General features: G+C 43.9%; 1 protein-coding gene across 1 annotated transcript in view; it reads left to right on the top strand.

The window, feature by feature from the left end:
- CFAP299 (cilia and flagella associated protein 299) overlaps nucleotides 1–20,752 on the top strand; it is an 816,705-nt gene extending 795,953 nt beyond the window's left edge. The window contains exon 6 of the mRNA XM_030190588.1: nucleotides 20,316–20,752. Coding sequence (XP_030046448.1) covers nucleotides 20,316–20,411 — 96 coding nt within the window. The 3' untranslated portion in view covers nucleotides 20,412–20,752. The remainder of the gene's footprint in view (nucleotides 1–20,315) is intronic.
- Nucleotides 20,753–25,978: the final 5,226 nt, after the last annotated feature.

The raw sequence follows: 25,978 nt of genomic DNA, 5'->3' as shown, positions 1-25,978 counted from the left end.
ACACGCTTAAGCGGTTCCCCAATGCCGGACCGCATTTCAGCTCTTCCTCAGGAGGAACCAACACTTCATCTACAATAATATAATTATGATGTAATGCGTAATCGATCATTGAAACATCTCTATTTAACATAGTATAACTTAACTATCTCATTTCTTACTATATACTTATATGCGACTACTTGCCGGAAGGGTACTCTCCCCGGCAGGGGTCAGAGGTCACAACGCTGAACTACCGGAGCAAGACGAACCTTATATTGCCCATGCCAAGAGACCACACCCACTTATTTAAAGATACACCACATCAAACCCACTCAACCTCACGGTTGAGGCCAAGGGGGGTCACTGTTCTCCACATGAATATGTAACGCTGCTCCACCACCAGCAATCAAGCACTAATGTCTCCACCATGAACAGGGGGAGGCAATTGTACTAGTTACATTTTCCTGTTTGTTGTGGCGCATCAGTGAATATGTTTTGTGTTGATTGCAATATTTGATTATTTAGATTTTTCCAGTTTAGAAGATGGAAGCAGGCGTAAAGGTGTATTTGATCACCTTGCGGCTTCAAATGCCACCATAAAGGAGCCTGTGAGGGGTCTATAGTTGTTATCCATGCAGCGGATTGGTGTAGTATGAAAGCTGAGTGGTAGTCCTGAAAGCTAGGATAGTTTACACCCCCATGTGAGCGTGGGGCTTTTAATTTTTTCAAAGCTATGCGAGGGGTTCTGTTGGCCCACAAAAAGGATGTTAGAATTTTGTCAATGGCTTTGTATGTGGAGGGTTTTAGAGATACAGGAATCATAGTAACATAGTAGATGACGGCAGAAAAAGACCTGCACGGTCCATCCAGTCTGCCCAACAAGATAAACTCGTATGTGCTACTTTTTGTGTATACCTTACCTTGATTTGTATCTGTCATTTTCAGGGCACAGACCGTATAAGTCTGCCCAGCACTATCCCTGCCTCCCAACCACCGGCTCTGGCACAGACCGTATAAGTCTGCCCAGCACTAGCCCCGCCTCTCACCACCGGCTCTGCCACCCAATCTCAGCTAAGCTTCTGAGGATCCATTCCCTCGGAACAGGATTCCTTTATGTTTATCCCACGCATGTTTGAATTCCGTTACCGTTTTCCTCTCCACCACCTCCCGTGGGAGAGCATTCCAAGCATCCACCACTCTCTCCATGAAAAAATACTTCCTGACATTTTTCTTGAGTCTGCCCCCCTTCAATCTCATATCATGCCTTCTAGTTCTACCGCCTTCCCATCTCCGGAAAAGGTTCATTTGTGGATTAATACCTTTCAGATATTTGAACGTCTGTATCATATCACCCCTGTTTCTCCTTTCCTCCAGGGTATACATGTTCAGGTCCGCAAGTCTCTTCTCATCCGTCTTGTAACGTAAATCCCATACCATTCTCGTAGCTTTTCTTTGCACTGCTTCAATTCTTTTTACATCCTTAGCAAGATACGGCCTCCAGAACTGAACACAATACTCCAGGTGGGGCCTCACCAACGACTTATACAGGGGCATTAAAACCTCATTTCTTCTGCTGGTCACTCCCCTCTCTATAACAGCCTAGCAACCTTCTACTTACAGCCACCGCCTTGTCATACTGTTTTGTCGCCTTCAGATCCTCAGATACTATCACCCCAAGATCCCTCTCCCCGTCGGTACCTATCAGACTCTCACCACCTAACACATACGTCTCCTGTGGATTTCTACTCCCTAAGTACATCACTTTGCATTTCTTCGCATTGAATTTTAATTGCCAAACCTTAGACCATTCTTCTAGCTTCCGCAGATCCCTTTTCATGTTTTCCACTCCCTCCCGGGTGTCCACTCTGTTACAAATCTTAGTATCATCCGCAAAAAGGCAAAGTTTACCTTCTAACCCTTCAGCAATGTCACTCACAAATATATTGAAAGGAATCGGTCCCAGCACCAATCCCTGAGGCACTCCACTACTCACCTTTCCCTCCTCCGAGCGAATTCCATTTACCACCACCCTCTGGCGTCTGTCCGTCAACCAGTTCCTAATCCAGTTCACCACTTCGGGTCCTATCTTCAGCCCATACAGTTTGTTCAAGAGCCTTCTGTGGGGAACCGTGTCAAAAGCTTTGCTGAAATCTAGGTAGATTACGTCTATAGCACATCCCTGATTTAATTCTCCAGTCACCCAGTCAAAGAATTCAATGAGATTCATTTGGCACGATTTACCTTTGGTAAAGCCATGTTGTCTCGGATCTTGCAACTTATTGGCTTCCAGGAAATTCACTATCCTTTCCTTCAGCATCGCTTCCATTACTTTTCCAATAATTGAAGTGAGGCTTACCGGCCTGTAGTTTCCAGCTTCTTCCCTATCACCACTTTTGTGAAGAGGGACCACATCCGCCATTCTCCAATCCCATGGAACCTCTCCCGTTTCCAATGATTTATTAAACAAATCTTTCCTTGTCATCAATCAGATAAAGCCATTACATATGGGTTGTGTCCATCAACCAGCAGGGGGAGATAGAGAGCACTCAACTTTTCACAGTGCCTCATGGCCAGCTAGCTCCACTGCCTCTTCAGTATTTTCTATCTCCCCAAGCAGGGTGGCTGCAGCTTCTTCGAGCTCCATCAAAAATCTGCCTGGGGGTGGCTCCTGGCTTGCCAGTTGTTAGCCAGGGTGTTAGAGGCTATAGCAGCTTCACTTTGAAGGCACATAGGTCAGCCCTTTCCCTGCCTTACCCATGCCACCGTGGATGTGGACATATTAGCTTGCTTTTCCCTGTCCTTTCCCAATCAGTGGATGCAGACACATTGGTTCGCCTTTCCCTGCCTTTCCCACTTATCTGAGCCTCCGGAGTGTTTTTATTTACCTCTTTTGCCTCTGCTTTCCTCACAGCGTTAAAAAATAACACGTTAAAAAAGAGGTTTTTTTCTTGAGATTCTTCTGCAGAACCGGAGCTGTGATACTCGGTCTAGTGAGGTAAGAGTGTTTTCTGACTCCTCCGGGGTGGGCCCGCGATCGGGACGTTTTTGGCACGAACTGCCATTTTTGAATTTTACCGCCGTTTTCGGCGATGGCTGCGGAGACTGTAAAGCGCTGTTCTAAATGTGGCAAGCGCAAATCAGCAGTGGGGCTCTGTAATTCGTGCTGTACAGACGGTAGAGCCGGCCCGAGTATGGCGAGCGGCAATCTGTTGCGCTCTGTGCTGGCAGTGGACGCCATTTTGGATTTTCCACATGGCGCGGCCTCTGTTGCGACGGAGAGCCCTGAATCCGGGGGGGGGGGGGTCCCTCTGAGTGAGGCTAATAATAGAGCTGATAGCCCTGGGCAGGATCCGGGCGCTCAGGGAGCGATTTTCTCCCCTGATTTTGTTTTAATGCTGCGTACGGCATATATGCTTAAAAGAGCTCTTCCACAGGGATCTTCGGACCCTCTGCCTGCCCCCCCCCCCCCCCCCCGGTGGATCCTGGCCTTTTGGAGTTGGCTTTGCCTGTTTCTTATCCTCCTGATAAACGCAGAAGGGCTAATTCCCCTTCTGAGTGTGGCGCCCCCCCCCCCCCCCCCCCCCCGTGGTCGGGCTATGAGGATTCTGAGGGGTCTGGCAGAACTTCTTGGGCTGAGGAGCCAGTCAGGTGCAGAATTGCCACAGGAGCTTGATGATCCGTCTGCGGTGAGGATTTTCCACCGCGAGGAGCTGCCAGCGCTTATTTCAGATGCTTTACAAGCCCTCTCAATTGAAGATCCTGGGAGTGGCACAGCCTCCTCTGTTAATCCAAGGATGGCTAGTACCAGAAAGCCTGCTCGAGCCTTTCCTTTGCATGACTCCATCCAAGAGCTTATTTCGGCTCAATGGGCTGACCCCGAGGGACCTTTGAAGGTTGCCAGGGCTATGGGGCAATTATACCCTCTGAGTGAGGAACATTTGGCTCGCTTTGCAATGCCTAAAGTGGATGCCCTGGTCACGGCTGTGACAAAGAGAACTACCCTCCCTGTTGAAGGAGGTGTTGCCCTGAAGGTTATTCAAGACCGCAGGCTTGATTCAGCTCTGAAGCGGTCCTTTGATTTGGCAGGTCTCACTGTTCGGGCGTCTGCATGCAGGTGTTATGCTGCTAGAGCCTGCCTGGCTTGGTTACAGCAGGCAGTGGAACAGCCCGGTGATGGAGCTGAAGTGGCTCCGCGGATGGAGTTGGCCTTGTCCTTTTTGGCTGACGCCCTTTATGATATGGTCAGAGCTTTGGCTAAACAAATGGCTGTAGCAGTGGCGGCTCACCGCACTTTTTGGCTATGACATTGGGTGGCAGACATGGCCTCTAAGCAAAGGTTGGTGAAGTTGCCCTTTCAAGGCCTTCTGTTTGGTGAGGAGCTGGAAAACATTGTTAAAGGCCTGGGGGATTCCAAACCTCAGCGCTTGCCCGAAGATAGGCCGAAGCCTTCTTCTAAGGGTCAGGCGGTCCGCTCCTCTTACAGACCTCGCTTCCGTGAAGCTAGAAGGTACCACCCGGGGCGTGCTGCTGGGTTCACTTTGCGTGCCCGCGTTCAGCAGAGAAACTCCTTTCGCTCGGACAAACGTTCCGCACGTGCCGATTCAAGGCCTGGAGTTCATGGGCGACCCTCTCAATGATGGTGCGCCGGCCCCCTCCTCGTTTCCTGTCATCGGAGGAAGACTTTCCCTCTTTTTCGAGGAGTGGGCCAAAATCTCCGCAGATCAGTGGGTCTTGGACCTGATCAGAGACGGATACCGAATAGAATTCGATGCCCCGGTGAGAGACGTGTTTGTGGAGTCCCGATGCAGTTCTGCCGCCAAACGGGCGGCAGTAGAGGAGACTTTGCACAGTCTGTGCCAGATAGGGGCTGTGACCCCGGTGCCTCCCGCCGAACAAGGTCTAGGCTGCAACTCCATTTACTTTGTGGTGCCACGAAAAGGCGGGTCTTTTCGCCTGATCCTGGACTTAAAAGAGCTAAACAAGTCCTTAAGAGTGCGGCATTTTCACATGGAAACCCTGCACTCCGTCATTGCGGCGGTACAGCCAGGAGAGTTTCTCACGTCTCTGGACCTGAAAGAAGCTTACTTGCACATACCAATTTGGCCCCCGCACCAGAAGTTTCTGCGGTTTGCGGTGTTGGGAAAACATTTCCAGTTTCGGGCCTTGCCTTTTGACCTCGCCACAGCTCCCGAACCGTCTCCAAAGTAATGGTGGTAGTAGCTGCCTTTCTCAGGTGAGAGGGTATCCGGGTTCACCCGTACCTAGACGACTGGCTCATCAGAGCAGACTCAGAAAAAGAGAGTCATCTAGCTACAGCCAGAGAGTGGTTTCAGTCCTTCAATCTCTGGGCTAGGTCATCAATATGGCCAAAAGTTACCTGACCCCCTCGCAATCTCTAGAATATTTGGGGGCCAGGTTCGACACAGCCTCGGGCTATGTGTTTCTTCCCGAACAAAGGCGGTGCAAGCTTCAGAATCAGGTCCGTCTGCTCCTGAGGATGCCCTGCCCGTGAGCTTGGGACATTGTCCAGCTGTTGGGATCGATGACGGCCACCTTGGAAGTGGTGCCATGGGCGAGAGCGCACCTGAGACCTCTACAGTATTCTCTACTTCAACGATGGTCTCCAGTATCTCAGGATTATCAGTGCAGACTTTCTTGGCTCCCTGCGGCCCGCATCAGTATGGAGTGGTGGCTCTCGGACAGCATGTTGCGGCGGGGAATGCCGCTGGTGCTCCCCGATTGGTGCCTAGTGGTGACAGATGCCAGCCTGAAGGGCTGGGGCGCACATTGCCAGGGGAAGCATGCCCAGGGTCTGTGGACGCCCGACGAGTCGGAGTGGTCTATCAACCACCTGGAGTTGAAAGCGGTGTTTCTGGCTCTTCTGGCCTTTCAAGTGACCCTGGAAGGATTGGCTGTCCGGGTGATGTCGGACAACACGACAGCAGTGGCCTACATAAATCGACAAGGCGGCACTCAGTGCAGAGCTCTAGCCGCGCAGGCCGAACAAATTTGCCACTGGGCCGAGCTGCATCTACAGTCCCTGTCAGCAACTCACATTGCAGGTCAGAGCAACGTGCAAGCCGACTATCTAAGCAGGCATCAGATTGATCCAGCGGAGTGGGAACTAGCAGACGATGTATTCCTGCAGATATGTGCCAAATGGGGCAAGCCAGTGATGGATCTTATGGCAACCAGTTCCAATGCCAAAATCCCGTGCTTCTTCAGCAGACGGAGGGATTCTCGCTCTGCCAGGTTGGATGCCTTGGCTCAACCCTGGCCCCTGGGCTTGCTGTATGTCTTCCCTCCGTGGCCCTTGATAGTGCGAGTGCTCCTGTGGATTCGGCTGCATCCAGGAGAAGTGGTGCTCATCGCCCCGGATTGGCCCAGGAGGCCTTGGTATGCGGACCTCTGACAGATGCTGTTGGAGGCTCCCTTTCTGTTACCTCTGGTTCCGCACCTGTTGTCACAGGGTCCGGTGGCCATGGAGGACGCCTGCCGCTTTGGTCTTATGGCATGGCGATTGAGAGGGCGCAATTGAGAGATAAAGGCTACTCAAATAAGGTAATTTCCACTCTCCTGCAGGCCCGTAAGTGCTCCACTTCCGTGTGTTTCAAGAGCGCTTTCTCCGTTGCGGGCTCCTGTCTCGCCGATTCTGGACTTTTTGCAGGATGGTGTACACAAAGGCTTGGCCTATAATTCCCTGCGGGTGCAAGTGGCAGCATTGGCCTCCCTGCGTGGCAAGGTTGAAGGCATGTCCTTAGCTGCTCATCCAGATGTGGCACGGTTTCTTAGAGGGGTGATTCGGCTCCGTCCTCCCGTGCGGGCACCTTGTCCAGCTTGGAACCTGGGGTTAGTATTGAAGGCCCTTCAGGGGAGTCCCTTTGAACTGCTTCGGCGTGCTTCAGAGAAAGATTTGACACTGAAGGCCATCTTTTTAGTGGCCATTACCTCGGCAAGACGGGTGTCAGAGCTCCAGGCGCTGTCCTGTAGAGACCCTTTTCTGCAATTCTCAGAGTCAGGGGTCATGGTTTGGACCATGCCTTCCTTCATGCCTAAGGTGGTTTCAGCGTTTCACCTAAACCAGCCTGTTTTTCTTCCCTCCTTTGTTGAGGAGGAGTTTCCAGATTCATTTGGGCAGTTGCACCTTTTGGATGTGCGCAAGATATGCTTTGATGTCCCCATGCATACTTCCTACCCACCCCCCTCCTCCCACCCTGTCAGACTGTCATAGTAATGCTTGAATGTTTTCACTTATATACATTGTCAGCTAGCACATTTGCTTATTTCCAATCTGAGGAAGAAGGGCAACCTTCGAAAGCTAATCAAGAAATGTATTAAGTTATGTCCAATAAAAAAGGTATCATCTTATTTTCTTTTCCATGTTTTATTTTGTTTGATTTCTATTGATAACCATACTGCTTTGGAAGCTTCAAATACTGAAGAGGCAGTGGAGCTAGCTGGCCATGAGGCACTGTGAAAAGTTGAGTGCTCTCTATCTCCCCCTGCTGGTTGATGGACACAACCCATATGTAATGGCTTCATCTGCTATGACTAAAGGAAAGAAAATTATCATGGTAAGAACCTAATTTTCCCTTAAGAGGACCCGCCAGAACCTCTCTGAGCTCTTTTAATATCCTGGGGTGGATCCCGTCCGGTCCCACGGCTTTGTCCACCTTTAGCTTTTCAAGTTGTTTATACACACTGTCTTCCGTGAATGGTGCTCTATCTACTCCATTTTCATTTGTACTTTTGCCAGTCCATCGTGGTCCTTCTCCAGGATTTTCTTCTGTGAAAACAGAACAAATGTATCTATTTAGCAAATTTGCTTTTTCTTCATCATTATCTACATAGCGGTTCGCAGCGTCTTTCAGTCTCACAATTCCCTTATTTGTCTTCCCCCTTTCACTAATATACCTGAAGAAAATTTTGTCACCCCTCCTTACATTTCTAGCCATTTTTTCTTCTGCTTGCGCTTTCGCCAGACGTATCTCTCTCTTGGCTTCTTTCAGTTTCCTCCGGTATTCCTCTCCGTGTTCGGCTACTTGAGTTTTTGTGTATTTCAGGAACGCCAACTCTTTAGCCTTTATTTTCTCGGCCACTTGTTTGGAGAACCATATCGGTTTCCTTTTTCTCTTGCTTTTATTTACTCTCCTTACATGCTTGTGGCTCTATTTATAGCTTCTTTTAGCCTGGACCACTGTCCTTCCACTTCTTGTTCGTTCTCCCAGCCCATCAGCTCCTTCCTCAGGTATTCCCCCATTTTACTAAAATCAGCATGCTTGAAATCTAAGACTTTGAGTTTTGAGTGGCCGCCCTCCACTTCAGCCGTCATATCGAACCAAACCGTTTGATGGTCACTGCCGCCCAGATGGGCACCCACTCAGACATTTGATACACTATCCCCATTTGTGAGCACCAGATCCAGCGTCTCACCCTCCCTCGTGGGTTCCATCACCATTTGTCTGAGCAGAGCACTTTGAAAAGCATCCACTATCTGTCTACTTCTTTCCGATTCCACAGACGGAACCTTCCAATCTACATCCAGCAGATTGAAATCTCCCATCAACAGAACCTCTCTCTTGTTTCCCAATTTTTGAATATCTGCGATCAGATTTTTATCTAGTTCCTCTAATTGTGTCAGGGGTCTGTAGACAACACCCACAGAGGTTCTATCATCTCTTTTTAAGGTGATCCATATTGCTTCTTCCTTTCCCCAGGTCCCTGTCATTTCAGTCGCCGTGATATCATTCCTCACATACAGAGCTACTCCTCCACCTTTACAACCCTCTCTATCCTTCCTAAGTAGATTATAGCCTGGTATGTTTGCATCCCATTCATGGGAACCATTGAACCACTTCTCCGTGATTGCAACAACATCCAGGTCTGCCTCCAACATCAGGGCCTGAAGGTCATGAACTTTATTGCTTAGACTGCGAGCATTTGTGGTCATCGCTTTCCATCTACATTTCCTGTTATGCGTTTCAACATTAGTGATTTGGGGGTTACTTTTCTCTTTGGGTACCTTTATATCTTTTTGTTCCACTTTCATTGCTTTTTCTTAGGCTTCCGTTCTGTTTTCAAGAACATCACAGTGCTGTAATGGAGCAAAAGAATTTTGTAGGGGCAACACTTGTGAGGGCGGTTGCTTTCTTGTCACATAACGAAGTCTGCCTGAACCTACCGTGATCTATCTATTCTTAGGTGGTTTTATCCTTTGTGGTAGTGGTGATAATTTGGTTTGATTCTGTGCAGTACGATATTGTGCGGTCCTAGATGTTGCTTTAAGTGCATCTAGTTCCTGTTTTACTTTACTGAGCTCGTGTTTTAATCTAGTGAGCTGTAGACAGATAGGACAAGCCTTAAGTCTCCAGATGATTGGTCTTGAAACAAAAGCACCACAATTATTACAGAGAATAAGTCATCCTGATTGGTTGAAATGGGTATGAACAGGTGTACTATGATGGATTTACCAGTCTGGAAGACTGCCTGTGTGCGACCGAGGAGTAAAGCCAATGAGTTTTCGCTTTATATATGACTGGAAAACCCTGGGGTGGGTGGGATTATTACTCCCAGTGAGTCAGCCAAGTGCTGTGTTAAAAAGTTCTCTAGGTATGACCAGAACTGATACAGTCTGATCAAGAATTTTCAATTGATTTAACTTTCAAATTGCACTATAATATAACTAGGATTGGTAGAGCCTTTCCTTATAACATAGTAACATAGTAGATGACGGCAGAAAAAGACCTGCATGGTCCATCCAGTCTGCCCAAGACAAACTCATATGTGTATACCTTACCTTGAATTTGTACCTGTCCTTTTCAGGGCACAGACCATATAAGTCTGCCCAGCAGTATTTCCCGCCTCCCAACCACCAGTCCCGCCTCCCATCACCGGCTCTGGTACAGACCGTATAAGTCTTCCCTCCCCTATCCTCGCCTCCCAACCACCAACCCCTCTTCCCCCACCTGCTCCGCTACCCAATTTCAGCTAAGCTTCTGAGGATCCATTCCTTCTGCACAGGATTCCTCTATGCATATCCCACGCATGTGTGAACTCCGTTACCGTTTTCATCTCCACCACCTCCCGCGGGAGGGCATTCCAAGCGTCCACCACCCTCTCTGTGAAAAAATACTTCCTGACATCTTTCCTGAGTCTGCCCCCCTTCAATCTCATTTCATGTCTTCTCGTTCTACCGCCTTCCCATCTCCGGAAAAGATTCGTTTGCGGATTAATACCTTTCAAATATTTGAACGTCTGTATCATATCACCCCTGTTCCTCCTTTCCTCCAGGGTGTACATGTTCAGGTCAGCAAGCCTCTCTTTATACGTCTTGGAATGCAAATCCCATACCATCCTCGTAGCTTTTCTTTGCACCGCTTCCATTTTTTTAACATCCTTCGCAAGATACGGCCTCCAAAACTGAACACAATACTCCAGGTGGGGCCTCACCAACGTCTTATACAGGGGCATTAAAACCTCCTTTCTTCTGCTGGTCACTCCTCTCTCTATACAGCCTAGCAATCTTCTAGCTACGGCCACCGCCTTGTCACACTGTTTCGTCGCCTTCAGGTCCTCAGATACTATCACTCCAAGATCCCTCTCCCCGTCCATGCCTATCAGACTCTCCCAGCCTAACACATACGTCTCCCTTGGATTTCTACTCCCTAAGTGCATCACTTCGCATTTCTTTGCATTGAATTTTAATTGCCAAACGTTAGACCATTCTTCTAGCTTCTTCAGATCTTTTTTCATGTTTTCCACTCCCTCCGGGGTGTCCACTCTGTTGGAAATCTTGGTGTCATCCGCAAAAAGGCAAACTTTACCTTGTAACCCTTCGGCAATGTCACTCACAAATATATTGAACAGAATGGGCCCCAGCACCGATCCCTGAGGCACTCCACTACTCACCTTTTCCTCCTCCGAGCGAACTCCATTCACCACCACCCTCTGGCGTCTGTCCGTCAACCAGTTCCTAATCCAGTTCACCACTTCGGGTCCTATCTTCAGGCCGTCTAGTTTATTTAAGAGCCTCCTGTGGGGACCCTTATAGTTAGAATGCTACAGGACCAGAAGCAGTTATAAAGCCTATTCTCTATCAGAGCTAGGCAGGAAAGGAAAGATAGTAGATCTATGGGTATAGTTGATTTACAATGATTTTTTGATTATCTTGCCAATATGGTACTGCCAACAGTGAGAGAAGCTTGATGAGCAAGTGTAAGGAAGAGAAGGTAAAATGGTATCCTATGTGATATATAGTGAGAATAGCAGCCTATGGAAATGTTAACAGAGGTCCTTATTATCTAGAGCAGTAATCCCTAGTTGGTGAGTAGAAGACTGGGGATTCCTTTGATAATGAGGGGTTTTCTTTTCAGAGACAGTTGTAATTTGGGTGGAGTTAATTTGTGATAAGTAGTGTATTTGGGAAAGTTATTTATGAAGTGTCAGTCTTGGGGTGGGTGGGTTGAAGGGCAGGGTGGGTGGGCTTAAGCTTGAGACCTTTGGAATGTGTTTGCTGTAACCTATCTGTAGAGCTGCATTTAAATGTACCAGAAGAAATGTCCAGGTCCACAGCTCTAAGGATTGGGACAAGCAAATCACAATTTTAGCAGAGTAGATAAAAACAGGTTTGTTTGGAAAGATATAAATGCAGAATTCAAGCCAGAGCAATTCTTATTTGTGAGTGTCCTTTAGGCAGGAGTCAAGAAAAGACCATGTGGGTTAAAAGCACCTGCTAAGGGTATAATTTAACTTGGGTGTAATCATCATCTTTATAGTGTCAGGTCTCCCCCACCATGTTAATCGTAAGGGAGACCATTTATTAGTGAGTTCTTTAGCCGTTTATATAAACATCTTAGAATTTAGATTATGTGAAGGGGCATTTTCGATATGATGTCTAAGTCCGACTTTAGATGTTGTGCAAAAAACATCCAAAATCTGAATAGGAAAGAAGTTCATTTAAAAAAAAAAAAAAAAAGTCTATCTTTTGTTTTTGAAAATACTGTTTCTAACAAGGTTTGGTGCTTTGAACGTTTTGGGGTTTTTTGTCCATTTTCTAAAAAAAAAAAAAAAAATGTCCAAGTGAAAAACGTAGAAAATCAAGCCACTGGGATGTAGGAGGGGCCAGCATTTTTAGTGACTACTAAATGGGGTGCCCTAGGAGGCACTGCATTGGACTTCAAAAACATGCTCCCAGGTACATATCTCACCGTTGCTCCCTTATCTTGTCTTCTGAGCCCCACAAAACCCACTGCCCACAACTTTACATCACTACAATAGCCCTTGTGTGGGAAGGGGGCACCTATATGTGGGTACAATGGGTTTCTGGTGAGTTTTGGAGGGCTCATAGTTTCTCTCACAAATGTGACAGGTAGAGGAAGATAGGGACAAGAGTCCCCCACTCCATAGTGCACTGCACTGACCACTATACTACTTCAGGGACCTGCATGCTGCTCTAATAGACCTGGCTCTAACATCTGAGGCTGTCATAGAGGCTGCTAAATCCATATTTGTATTCACGTTTGTGGGGCGTGGGGGGGGGGGGGTCACCCATGATGCCATCCAGTGGTCATCTGGTCATTTATGCCACCTTTTTGTGCCTTATTCGTTATAAAAACAGGTGTAGCTCAAAACGTCTTAGTTTTAGTCCTGGACACTTTTGTTTTGTTCCATTATGGCTGAAAAACATCCAAGTATTAGGAATGCCCAGATACCACCCTTAACACACCCCTGACATGCCCCCTTGTAATTTGAATTCACTTCTGATGGCCTTCATAGGAAAACATCTAAACATTGCTTTTGAAAATACCAATTTGGATGTTTTTGTGAGAAAAACATCCAAATGCAGATTTATGCCACATTTTGGATGTTTTTCTCTTTTGAAAATGAGCTCCATAGAGAGTCCAAATAGCACTCCAAGATATTTTATGTGATCAGAGGACCACTGAAAACCAAATTTACTAATTTAAGATTTGGCCTCAGGGCAATTTATAAGTAAGATTTCTGATTAGATGTATCTAGTTTATAACCAGAAATAGTAAAATATTGGTTGATTATATCTATTAAAGCTGGAATGGAGGAGGGGGTATATAAAAGAATATTGGCAGCGTAAACAGAGAGTTTTGCTGTGACAGAACAGGTTGAGACACCTACTATATTGGGAGAGGATCTGATAGCATGAAGGGAGGATTCCAAAACCTCGATAAAACAGTAATGGGGATAGGGGACAAACTTGTCTAGTTCCTCCTGTTGGGTGGAAGGGTTCAGATATGATATTGATAATCTGAATTGTAGTGGTAGGTAAGGTATAAAATATTTTAACCATATGAATAAATTCTTGGGCAAATCAATACCACTTTAAAACCTGAAACAAGTAAAGCTATTCCACCAGATCAAATGCTTTTTCAGCATCTAGTCCTATAGATACAGTGGAATTGTGTGAAGTTTAGGTATGTAATAGTATATTTGAGATTAATCTGGTATTATCATATGAATAAGGTATACACAAGCTTCCAATTTTTATATGAAAATCCAATGCTGCAGCTCACCGGCTGCAGGTATACTTCTACTTATGCACCAGATGTAACTCAAACTCTCAAGCGTCACCCAGCCGACTGCTCGTGGAGAAAAAAGGCCTCAGTAGTACCACCTAGCCAGCCAATATATTCAGCTATAAGGCGTGGGTCCGGTAAACCAACATCTTGACTGAAAAAAAACTCCACAGTTTATTTGTGCTTGAGCGTGCGCTGAAAAGTCCAAGTGACAAACCGTGCACAGGAAAGGACACAGAATGCAGACAAACCTTACTGTGTACTGCATATAGCAGACCCGTGCACCTGTGCATGGTTTGTCACTTGGACTTTTCAGCGCATCATATTAGCACAACTATTGAATCTTCTTTTTTTGCACTGCAACAGATCCATTCGGTAAACCATACTTGTCTACCTCATGCATATGCACCCTTCTTCTCCCTGGTCATTACACACCTAGACTACTATAATGCTCTGTTCTCTGGTCTACCGTTAGCCTCACTAAAATGCCTACAACTTGTACAATCCACAACTGCTAAACTTCTTTACAATGTATGAAAAATTGACCACATCACACCCTTCTTAAAACGAGAGCATTGGCCCCCTATTTCCTATCGCATCACCTTTAAATTGCTCCTTCTTGTGTATAAAGGTTTACTACAATCGGCTCCTGACTACATTTCCAAGCTGCACATTCCTTACCCTCCTTCCCAATCCCTACGATCCTCCTAGCTGTCCCTTCTACATCTTCCTCCTGCTACTAATTGGGTTTCTGCCAGGTTCTTGTGACCTGGATTGACCACTGTTGGAAGCAGGATACTGGGATGGACGGACCATTGGTCTGACCCAGTATGGCTATTCTTATGTTCTATCATACGATAACACTCGTACCACTGCTTTTGCATATGCAGGCCCCGAACTTTGGAATATACTATTCCATCATATCAAATCTGAACCTTCTTACCCCGCCTTCAAGAAACTCCTCAAATCCTGGCTCTTTAACCAGGCTTTTCCATGTGGACCTCTAAACCATTCTACCTAATTACTTGTTTCCGAAATCTTTTCTTTTCCCTTTCTTACGTTTCTCTGAGCTTTTAATGTCAACCACCTAGCTGCCATATGGTGATTGGGAGTATATCAAACGTAATAATAAAATACAGTAACATTTCTAACTGCTCTTACTTTATCCATATGTTCCACCACCCTTTACACTCTGTGTTGTTTATCAAGCTGTTTTATTACGCATTGTGTTGATATTGCCATTTTCTGCTATAATTATCTATTGCTTATGTCTAGATTGTATTTCTTACTCAACCATGGGTGAATTTCTTCAAAAAGGCATTAAATAAATCCTAATAAATAAAGAAATAAATAAAATATAGTACGTACACATATTTACGTCTTTGAAGCATGTGCATTGGCTTTTGTCCTGTAGTAGGACTAGATCTTGGAATCTATTTTATAAGGGCACATAGGTGCCTACAATGATTTTATGGATTTATAACATAGGTGTCCTATAATAAAATCAAGCCCAATAAATATTTTAGTTATTATATAATGCAAATGTTTTTTCCTACGTAGATCACTGAAGATGTTTTTCTTTTATCACTTTATGCTGCTTAATATCAACAATCTTCTTAGTCATGCACCTTTGAGCTGTTTCAACATTTCACTATTGATATTGTTTACCTTAGCACAGCTGCTTTCCCTACATAAATATATTTCACATTGCTATGCAATAAATCCTTATGCCATATTTATAAAACCATGGTCAATATTTACATTAATAAGGCTTATACTTGTACAAACATCATGAATTCTTTAGATGTCAGCTGAAATCACAGCATCTAAAGATAATTAATTGTTCTTCAATTTCATAATAGATCATATATTGTTCTTGTACTAACTTGTTATATCATAGTGAAAAGTGAGAAAGGAAGCATAAACAGAGGGAGAATACTCTTAAAGTTTTAGGTTTAAAAGTATGCTATCACAATAACTCACAGTAATTCCTTTACCCCCGGATTCTATATAGTGCCCCAAAGATCGGTGCCAAAATCGACACAGATTCTGTAACATTGTGTGTAACTTAACAAGCTAAATGAGCATTGATAACAGTACTTAATAAGCAATAATGAGCAGTAATTGGCACTGATTAGAATTTAGGCACACAACTCACTAAGCGTATTCTTTAATGATATGCGCCAAATCTCTAATGCGTGCAGGCAAACAGGGGCGTGGTTATGGGCAGGGAAATGGGCGTTTCATGGGCATTCCGAAATTTAGGTGCCTAGTTATAGAATATGGCCCAGTGCACCTAAAATCTATGTGCTGGGATTTCTGCCATGTTTTAGTTGGTGTAAATGGATGCGTGCAGATTGAGGGGCTGAAATATCAACTACAGTAAGTGTATTCTATAATTAGGTGCCGATTATAGAATATGCTTAGGGGGTCTTTTTCTAAAGGTTAGCTCGAGTTATCTGCAGCAAGTCCTATTTTATTCCTATGGGCCCTGCTGCAGATAACTCGAGATAATCTTTAGTAAAAGACACCTTCAGTCGGCACTGATTTCAGCGCTGATTTTTTAGACGCTATATATAGAAGGTATCTTTTCAGAACTGATAAATAATTATAGTGAGGTGCACAGGACCAAGTTTTGGGTTTTATGTTTGACTGAAGTTCCTTATTTCACTTTACAGTCAGCAACGTAAAAAGTAACAGAGAGAGAGAGAGAGAAAGAAAAGGTGATTATAGATTTGATAGAGTTTTCCTGCTGCTATCCTGCCAAAATTCTAGTGTCTTGGTGGTGGAGGAAAGGTACATATTTGGGGTTTATGTGATAAAAGTATTTCCTCAGGTTTTTTTCCTGCTCATCCACATCTAATGAGGGGAATTAAGAGACATGCTGAGTGCACAGCAGTCCACCTTCCTCTTTCCAGTTTGTCATCTCCTAAAGCATGATTGTATTTGTAGCATGTAGAAATGCATCCATAAGATTTTGCTGAAATGGCTGGCCTTTTTAAACTAATGTTGATCCCCAGGATTTATATACATCTATCTATCTATCTATCTATCTCTATATTGATATCTATCTATCTATCTATCTATCTATCTATCTATCTATCTATCTATCTATCTATCTATCTATCTATCTATCTAAATAACCTTTGTTAGAAAACAATAATACAAATAGTACAAAAGGAAATTATAGTAATCAATAGTCACAATCTTTAGGGGGTGATGTTCCCTCTAAGCTGTGTGGGAGTCCTTCACCTACATTCCTGCCAGCAATGTCACATTTTCAATAGCAAGGGACATGCAAGTTTTGCAGAACTCCAGAGAACCTGGCTGTCCATAGTGACTGGAAACGTAATATGGAAGCATCATCCCCTACTATCAGGAATGCAGTTGGAGGACCAGCTTAGAGGGGACATTGTTAGGGGATCTAGAATTCACATTCATAGGAAACTGGAAAAAGAAAAAATATATAATAAGGAAACGGAACTAATACCTTTACCTATTACATTTAACCAGTGAAAAAAGAAACTCAAACTAGACAAAGGATCAAGAGCCAGTCCATGAATCCAAAAAGGTTTTCAGTTGTCCTGGTTCATAAAACATATTTCCTTGGATTCTATATAGTCCGCCTAGAGATCTGCACTGAAATCCAAGCGTATTTTATATCGCGCATAATTTAATTGGCTTTGCAAGCTAATCAGTGTTGATAACAGCTCTTAACAAGCAATAATGAGCACTAATTGGCAATAATTAGAATTTATGCACACAACTCGCTAAACGCATTCTGTAGTGCAGTGCACCTAACTTCTAATCTGCGCAGACAAATGGGGGCATGGTTATAGGTGGGGAAATGGGTGTTTCATAGCATTCTGAAATTTGCTCACATAGTTATAGAATATGGCCCAGTTCACCTAAATCTATGCACTGGGATTTACGCCATGTTTTCTTTGGTGTAAGTGGAGTTGTGTAGTTTTAGGCACTGAAATATCAACTAAGCATATTCTATATACCTTGCCTAAAGCTAGGTGCTGCTTATAGAATACGCTTAGTTGTCACTGATTTCTGCGCCAAGTCTTTAGGCACCATATATAGAATCTGCCCCATAATGCTTATTCTGGTATCTAAGACAACATTTAAAGGGAAAACACAACTAAAATATTGCTCCCAAAGAAATAACTTTGTGATGTAAGGCTAAACATTTCTTCCTTCTAAATTGTGTCCACTTCAAAACCTCCAGAAAAAATCTGAATCTTCATTACTAAAAAGGTAGACCCAGCAGACTTAAAATATAATCTTAAGACTACTTCCTTGTCTTGAAGAAACACAAAAGATAACAATGTTCCATAAATAGTAGACTCTGAAGCAGAAACTTCTAGAATTGCTGACACATCAAGTGCTGCAGAAGTATCCAGATCAGATTCGTTTTGTATAGCTTGTAACGAATAATACATTTTCTGTAATGGAGGAAGACTATTTTCAGGAAACTTAACAATCTCCTTAATAAAACCTATAAAATAAGTCTTTAGGTATCTCCATTCTAACATAGGGAAAATTAAGCAGTCTTAAATTTAAATTTCATCTAGTTCTCCAGGTTTTCAAGTTTGCTGTAAAGCAATAGTTTATCTTAAGAAAACGTTGCATGAGAGCTTTTCTATTCCTCTACTGTATATGTAAGATCTTCCAGCTTAGAACTTTGTACAGATATTTTAGTCCTTGAGGGTTTTGGGTTTTTTTTACTAAAGGTGGCACATATTTCTGTGAACTCAGCTGCAGATAACCTGCACTAATCTTTAGTAAAAGATCCTCTAAGTCTTGCAAAAACTCATTGTCTCATCCTCTCGTCCACGGACGCTCATGTATCTGACACAATGCTTCCAGTTCTGGGCTCTGCCCTCCCGATTGCCAACAGCCTGCGGCTTTTAGGAGTGCATCTGGACTCACATCTCCAGCTGGTTGATCATGTACACTTGGTCTCCAAAAAAATGTTCCAGGCCATGTGGAGGCTTCGGCGCATCAGATACCTCCTTCCCAGAGACTTTTTTCGTACCCTTGTCCACTGGCTTGTCCTATCCCATCTGGATTACTGTAGTGGAATTTATGTGGGTTGCCAGGCCTCCTTATTGAAATCGTTCCAAACGGCTCAGAACACTGCGGCGAGGCTCATCCTTAGAGAAAGGCGTTTTGCACACGCCGAACCCCTGCGCTTTAAACTACATTGGCTGCCTGTACAGGAGCGCATTGCTTTTAAGATCTGCTCCCTGACACATAAAATCATCTATGGGGCTGCCCCGGATTACATGCTCCCCTTGATCGACCTTCCGCCTAGAAATGCCAACCCTGCTGCTCGGTCCTATCTCCACCTCCATTTTCCGAATTGTAAGGGTGTCAAGTACAAGAAAATCTTCGCCTCGTCCTTCCGTTATTGGAGTCCCAAACACTGGAACACGTTACCTCGTCACCTTAAAACTCGAGTGGACCATGCCCTTTTTAAGAAGTTGTTAAAGACATTCCTCTTTGCTAAGACTTACCCCCCAACTTACCATGTTGATTGATGCATCCCTTGGACCTTACCCTGCCTAGTTCACGCTGTTAGTTTCTCCCCCCCCCCCCCCCCCCCATTTGCTTCTTTTATGCTTGCTTAAGCTTTTAACTTTGTACTCTTATTTAATTCTCTGTAAGCCACATTGCGCCTGCATGAGTGGGAAAATGTGGGATATAAGTAACCCATAAATAAATAAATAAATAAATAAATAAATAAATTTAGTTGAGGAAGATAAAAATTTGCAAATTTGAAGCCAAACTTTATGTAGTGACTCAAATCCTGTCCAGTGAGATTCTAAAGCAGGGGTGTCCAACCTCTGCCCTCGCCAGGTCGGGTTTTCAGGATTTCCACAATGAATATGCATTAACAACCTTATAATACTGGGCTATACCCTACTTGCTAACTGAACCAACAATACTACCAGTATAAATCTATCTGCCAGTTAATTCATTTTTAGAAAATACCTTTATTATTTATTTGCTTACAAAACCTAATACCTTAACATATCATTCCTTCATACACACTCATGCACACTCACTTACCAATGCACACTCATACACATTTCACAATAAAACCTTAATGGAGCAAACCCACTAATACATGTAATATCCTAACTGTTCAAAATGCCCAGTAACCTCAGCAGGATATTTGTTCAAAAGGTTCCTCTGATGCTAGTACTGCACTACCCCCACGGGGTGTGCCTGTTGCTTTAATCTTCCATACTGGTCACAGCACTGCACTGCAAGTTCAAAAAGTTCATCTAATTTTAGTGCTGCACTACCCCCTAGGGTGTGCTTGTTACTTTAAACTCCCATCATAGTCACAGCACTACACAAAATCCAATCCTTTTCATGTGTGCTGGGTCCCAGGAATTCCAAACAAAAATGCAAACATTTGCTTAGAGTTCTCCACTCCTGTGGTCAATCCACTTCCACTCATGCGATGTGCTTGAAACTCTTACAGTCATCCGATATACCCCAGATGCATGAGATCTATTTGCATATAATAGAGGCAGTGCATGTAAATAGATCTCATGCATATTCATTGGGGAAATCCTGAAGACCTGACTGGATTGTGGCCCTCGAGGACCGAGGTTGGACAGCCCTGTTCTAAAGTAATCACCTCTAACTTGAGTACTCAGATTCCATAGTTGGGAAACAAAATTGTGTACTTTGTGTATTTTGGAGTCTTTGTAGCATATTTTTAACTGTTGATTGTTTTACTGACTGTACATTTTACATGTGTTTTAGGTTTCTCCAGGTGACAATTCCATTCGGACTCCTATCCGATCAGATCTCTACCTACAAGTAGTCATCTACGACCATATCACTAGAAGAAAGACTTAGGCACTATTATGTCTGAAATTTTTCTGTACTGGTTGTATGCCTAACGTAAATGAGAATCGATGTAGCATTAACATAATTAAAGATAGCTATAGCTGAAGCAAATGTGTTTATGTTCAGATGACTTTTCCCCCAAATTAGTGTTGTCTTGAATAATTGATGAATAATTGGTGCAAACTGGCACAGCAGACTCATGATTGTGTGCTGTTCACTGAGGCCATTGGGGTTTGAGTACATCATGAATGTTCCAAGCTTAAGCCTAGGGAGGGAGGAAGGAAGTCAGCTATTATGTTTCCCTCCAAATAAAGAGGTAGTGATGGTTCCTGTACCACTCAGGCATTCCATCGAGGGTGAGGGATTTAATTCATGGCAAGGCAGCTAGTGCAAGCAAAATAGAAAACAGAAGAATTACCCTCCACAGGTACCAAAGACAGGGAGTGCTAACATTTAAAAGCTGAATGCAAAGATTTTGGAATGTTATCAATAAATGCTTGGGAATTAAAAGAATTCAATTATAGGTCAATGTCAGATTGACATATATATGTACCCAGTACACCTGAATGTTACACACCTTGAGCTACTACCGAAAAAAGTGTGAGCAAAATCCAAATAAATAAATATAGTTTCCCTGAAGACAAATGGTTTACCAAGTTGCACATATTTGTCATATGATTGTGCTGTGCGAAGACTTCCAGAGAAGGAGAGATCTTCATTGGTAAGAATTTGCTGGGAAATTGTTTTTAAACTTGGGGAAAGGTAGATATTAAATAGGTAATCTCAGGGACTTTATTTTAAATTAATCTGCTCATTTAGGAATAGTTTTTCTTAGCATATTAACCTGCTTATAATCGAACGAGAAAAACGCCCAAGTTCCGACCTAAATCGGGAGATGGACGTTTATCTCACAAATATGAATAAAGCGGTATAATCGAAAGCTGATTTTTGGATGTTTTCAACTGCACTCCGTCGCGGATGCGGACAAAGTTGATGGGGGCGTGTCAGAGGTGTGGCGAAGGCGGAACTGGGGCGTGGCTATCTGCCGAACAAAGATGGGCGCATTTCACCGATAATGGGAAAAAAGTATGCGTTTTTAGCTAGAATTTAGGACACTTTTCCTGGACCCTGTTTTTTCACGAATAGGGCCCCAAAAAGTGCCCTAAATGACCAGATGACCACTGGAGGGAATCGGGGATGACCTCCCCTGACTCCCCAAGTGGTCACTAACCCCCTCCCACCACAAAAAAATGATGTTTCACAACTTTTTATTTTCACCCTCAAATGTCATACCCAGCTCCCTGGCAGCAGTATGCAGGTCACTGGAGGAGTTGTTAGGGGGTGCAGTGGACTTCAGGCAGGTGGACCCAGGCCCATCCCCCCTACCTGTTACAATTGTGCTGCTTAATGCTTATTAGTCGTCCAACCCCCCCAAACCCACTGTACCCACATGTAGGTGCCCCCCTTCACCCCTTAGGGCTATAGTAATGGTGTAGACTTGTGGGCAGTGGGTTTTGAGGGGGATTTGGGGGGCTCAACACACAAGGGAAGGGTGCTATGCACCTGGGAGCTCTTTTACCTTTTTTTTTGGTTTTGTAAAAGTGCCCCCTAGGGTGCCCGGTTGGTGTCCTGGCATGTGAGGGGGACCAGTGCACTACGAATCCTGGCCCCTCCCACGAATAAATGTCTTGGATTTATTCGTTTTTGAGCTGGGCGCTTTCATTTTCCATTATCGCTGAAAAACAAAAACGCCCAGCTCACACATTGTTGAATAAAACATGGGCGTCTATTTTTTTCAAAAATATGGTTCGGTCCGCCCCTTCACGGACCCGTTCTCGGAGATAAACGCCCATGGAGATAGGCGTTTTCATTCAATTATGCCCCTCAAAGTCTCTGTAACAGTTCCATATGTAAGCATTTAAGGGGACTAGCTTACAGTTACTATAGTATCAGTATAAAGCACAGCTAATAGGCACAGAAAGCCTCAGTTTGGTATACCAACGGTTCAAGCTGGACCTAGAGATGGACTTAGTCAAGTAGTTGCCTGGAGAAATATTGTCTAGTTCTCTGGAATAGTTTGGCTAAATGAAAAATGGGTCATTTTCAAAACCAGAGTGATCTATCCTCTCATTCCTGGAGGTGATGCCCATGGTTGCTGCTCCTTCTCTACTGCATTTGTGCTTTTTGGCAAAATGACGGGCTTCTGTTTCCTTGAGTGTTATCAAACTGAAACATGTAATAAAAACTGAATTTTGCAGAAATAAATTCCTATGGCCAATATTTGTCATTAGGAATAAGAAGCAATCAGCTGTCACCTTTAGCAACACACACCGCTGTATTATGGCTTCAAAACAGCCCTATACCGACAAATTAAGTCATTGGATCAGTAAGTATTTTTGACATTGGTTGAAAACAGATAGAACTGAATAACAGATGCCTTTAAATGCAATCCCCCATTCAAGTGTTTCATTACACAATTCGTGCTATCAGCAAAGGTGACGAGACAGCATACATACAGTACTCAAAGAATGTGTCCTTGCTTCCTGCTTCCTATTTGAATATGTTCATCAGTGTTAATTTTCCTTCTTCTAAACCTGTTTTGCTGAGTCCTAGAAATTAGCACAAAATCAGGGTAACCTGCCATCACAGACTCCTGTTGTAAATATGGGCTGTTATTTCCCCTGTAAGACAAGCAGAGACTGAACCAGTTAATTGTTTTCATTTCTGTAGCTATAGCAAAAACACAAAAAGGGCAAGCATGTAAGCCACACTTAAAGTGTGCAAAAGAATATAGAAAGGTGGCACATATGTATGTCAGTGATTGGTGCCATTAATTGGTTGTTAAACGCTTAAGTGTTTGGCACTGTTCTATCATGCACTTTGCACAGTGGGCTGTACTGAGTGGAAGAGTGAGGGCGTGTCACCATGCAACATGCACAACTTATAGAATGCACCAGTTGTGTGTGCTGCATGGTGTACTTATGCCAGCCATTGACCTGGTGTAAATGGTTGCATCCAATTTTCGGCAAGACAAAGTGGCTTATGCTAGTATTCTGTAACAGGCTAGGTCAGAGATTTCCAAACCTGGTCCTGGAGACACCTCAGCCAGTCAGGTTTTCAGAATATCCACAATGAATATGCATGAGAAAGATTTGCATGCAGCGGAGGTATTAATTGTGGATATCCTGAAAACCTGACTAGAGGGGTGCCTCCAGGACCAGGTTTGGGAACCACTGAATTAGGTGCTTCTTAATGCTGTTATAGAATTGGCATTCAGGATGCCCCTTTGTGGCACCTCAGTTTAGGTGCCACTTTATAGAATTGCCCGCAAAGAGCCCAGGGGCCCTTTTACTAAGCCGCCTAGGTGCCTACGTGCACCTAACGTGCGTCAGTTTTGAGTTACTGCCCAGCTACCGCGTGGCCCTTGCAGTAATTTCAGTTTTGATGCACGTCCACTAGGCACGCCGGAAAATATTTTTATTTTCTGGCATGCGGGCGGTAATCAGGTGGTAATTGGCATTTTACGTGCACAGACCATTACCACCCAGTTGCTGCATGAGACCGCATCAATGGCTGATGGTAAAGTCTCAGACCCAAAATGGACGCGCACCAATTTTCATTTTGCCGCACGTCCATTTTTGGCAAAAATTTTTAAAAGGCATTTTTTTACAGGTACACTGAAAAATAATTCTGTGTGTGCCTAAAACACACATCTACACTACCGCAGGCCATTTTCAGCGCGCGTTTGTAAAAGGGCCCCCCAGTTTCCTGAACTTCTTTCCCCATAGACACAGAGAGGCCCTTTGACTAAGCCGTGTAGGCACCTACACGTGCCCAACGAATGTCAGTTTGAAGTTACCGCCCAGTTACCACATGGCCCGGGCAGTAATTTTGCTTTTTACATGCGTCCACTACGAGCACTGGAAAATCATTTTTATTTTCCTGTGTGCAGTGGAAACCAGGCGGTAATTGTCATTCTACACAATTACTGCACGGTTACTGCGTGAGACCTTACCGCTAAGTCAATGGGTGGCGGTAAGGTCTCAGACCCAAAATGGACGCACACCAGTTTTTATTTTGTGCACGTCCATTTTTGGCAAAAATAAAAAAAGGCCTTTTTTCAGGCACGCTGAAAAATGGATCTGAGTGCACCCAAAACATGCACCTACATTAGCACAACCCATTTTTTCAGCGCACCGTAGTAAAAGAACCCCAGAATGTGAAAAAAAGCCTTAACAGATCATGCCAAAAGAGTTGAGCATCCTAAGGTTTCATCCACTTGCTGGATCTGAATTCACAGGTCAAGAAAATAATTGAAAGAATAGATTATTTAATTTCCTGTATAAAATTATTTTTAATAGTTCTCTTTAAGAAAGGAAATTCTGCTATTCACCGTTTATTCACTTCCAGTCTCAGCTTTGTGTATTTACAACTTTTTCCATACAATGGCATCATGCTGCCGGGGGCTAACAAACAGTAAGACAGATGTGCTGAATGTGTGGGTATCAAGGAAATGTCTTTTCCAACAATAACCACATTAAAGCCCTCGGAATGCCCCCCCTCCCCCATGCTCTGTGACTTTTTAGCAGAACCTTTATTATCCATTTGGAAATTATTGCCTTTGATAAAAGCAGAATGTAAATGGAAAATTATCTGGACTGTTTTGAACAGAGAAGAAGAAAAAAAAATTCCTTTCTCGAGCAAACTCAAACCTTTACATTGTGACAGCTGTGTTATGGCAGATGCATGAAATAAGCAGTCCCACTGGAAAAAAAAAAAGGAATAACTATGTTGAATTTTTGTGGGAGCCTTTTGTTGGTAGTCTTTCTGTAGATTATTGCACAACTGATGTATACAGTTTTCCTCCTCAATCTAAACTGTCTCATTTAGGAGGCAATTTTGAAACCTGTCTTGAGAAAAAGGCTCTGCATCTTTGTCCCCCACCCTTCCAACCCTGGGATTTGCACTAGTTTTCAAAACAAAAATACTCACATACTTTCATTTTGAAAGTAACCACAGGTGCAAAGCCAATGTGCTTGCTTGCACCTGCTTTTCCTGTGGGTAGACCTTTTGCTGTCCCATCAACCTGTGTACTTTTCATCCCTAATTCTAAACACACTTTCATGCATCGCAGCCAAAGATACCTGCAATGTTCTGTATCTCATTTCATTTATTAGAACTAATACCTCCCATCAGGGAAAACACACATATTTCAGGGAGGGTATGTTATGTAAATACTGCTAAAATATGTTTTATTCATGTAATTCACTTTGAAACTGAAGTTTTGTCCTAGTAAGTAAAACTGATGTCCTGTGGGTCCCTAACGTAAGTGGTCATTCAGATACCTGGCATCAGAAAGCCTTTTGGGTACTACAGATTGCCCCTTAAAGCACAAGTCAGGAGCCTCAACACTTACACTGATTCCCCAAATCCAAGCAACTTTAAGCAGCTGCCTCTATCATCTGCAACAATTACGCTATCTTTCCGTGTATCAAGTCTGGATTACTGTAACACATTCTACATTGGTCTGACTACAAAGGTTTGCACTAGTTTCAATTGATACAGAATTCCGCAGC

The sequence above is a fragment of the Microcaecilia unicolor genome, chromosome 2 (genome assembly GCF_901765095.1).
Source record: "Microcaecilia unicolor chromosome 2, aMicUni1.1, whole genome shotgun sequence".
NCBI classification, from domain to species: domain Eukaryota; kingdom Metazoa; phylum Chordata; class Amphibia; order Gymnophiona; family Siphonopidae; genus Microcaecilia; species Microcaecilia unicolor.
This window is presented reverse-complemented; position numbering and strand designations above follow the sequence as displayed.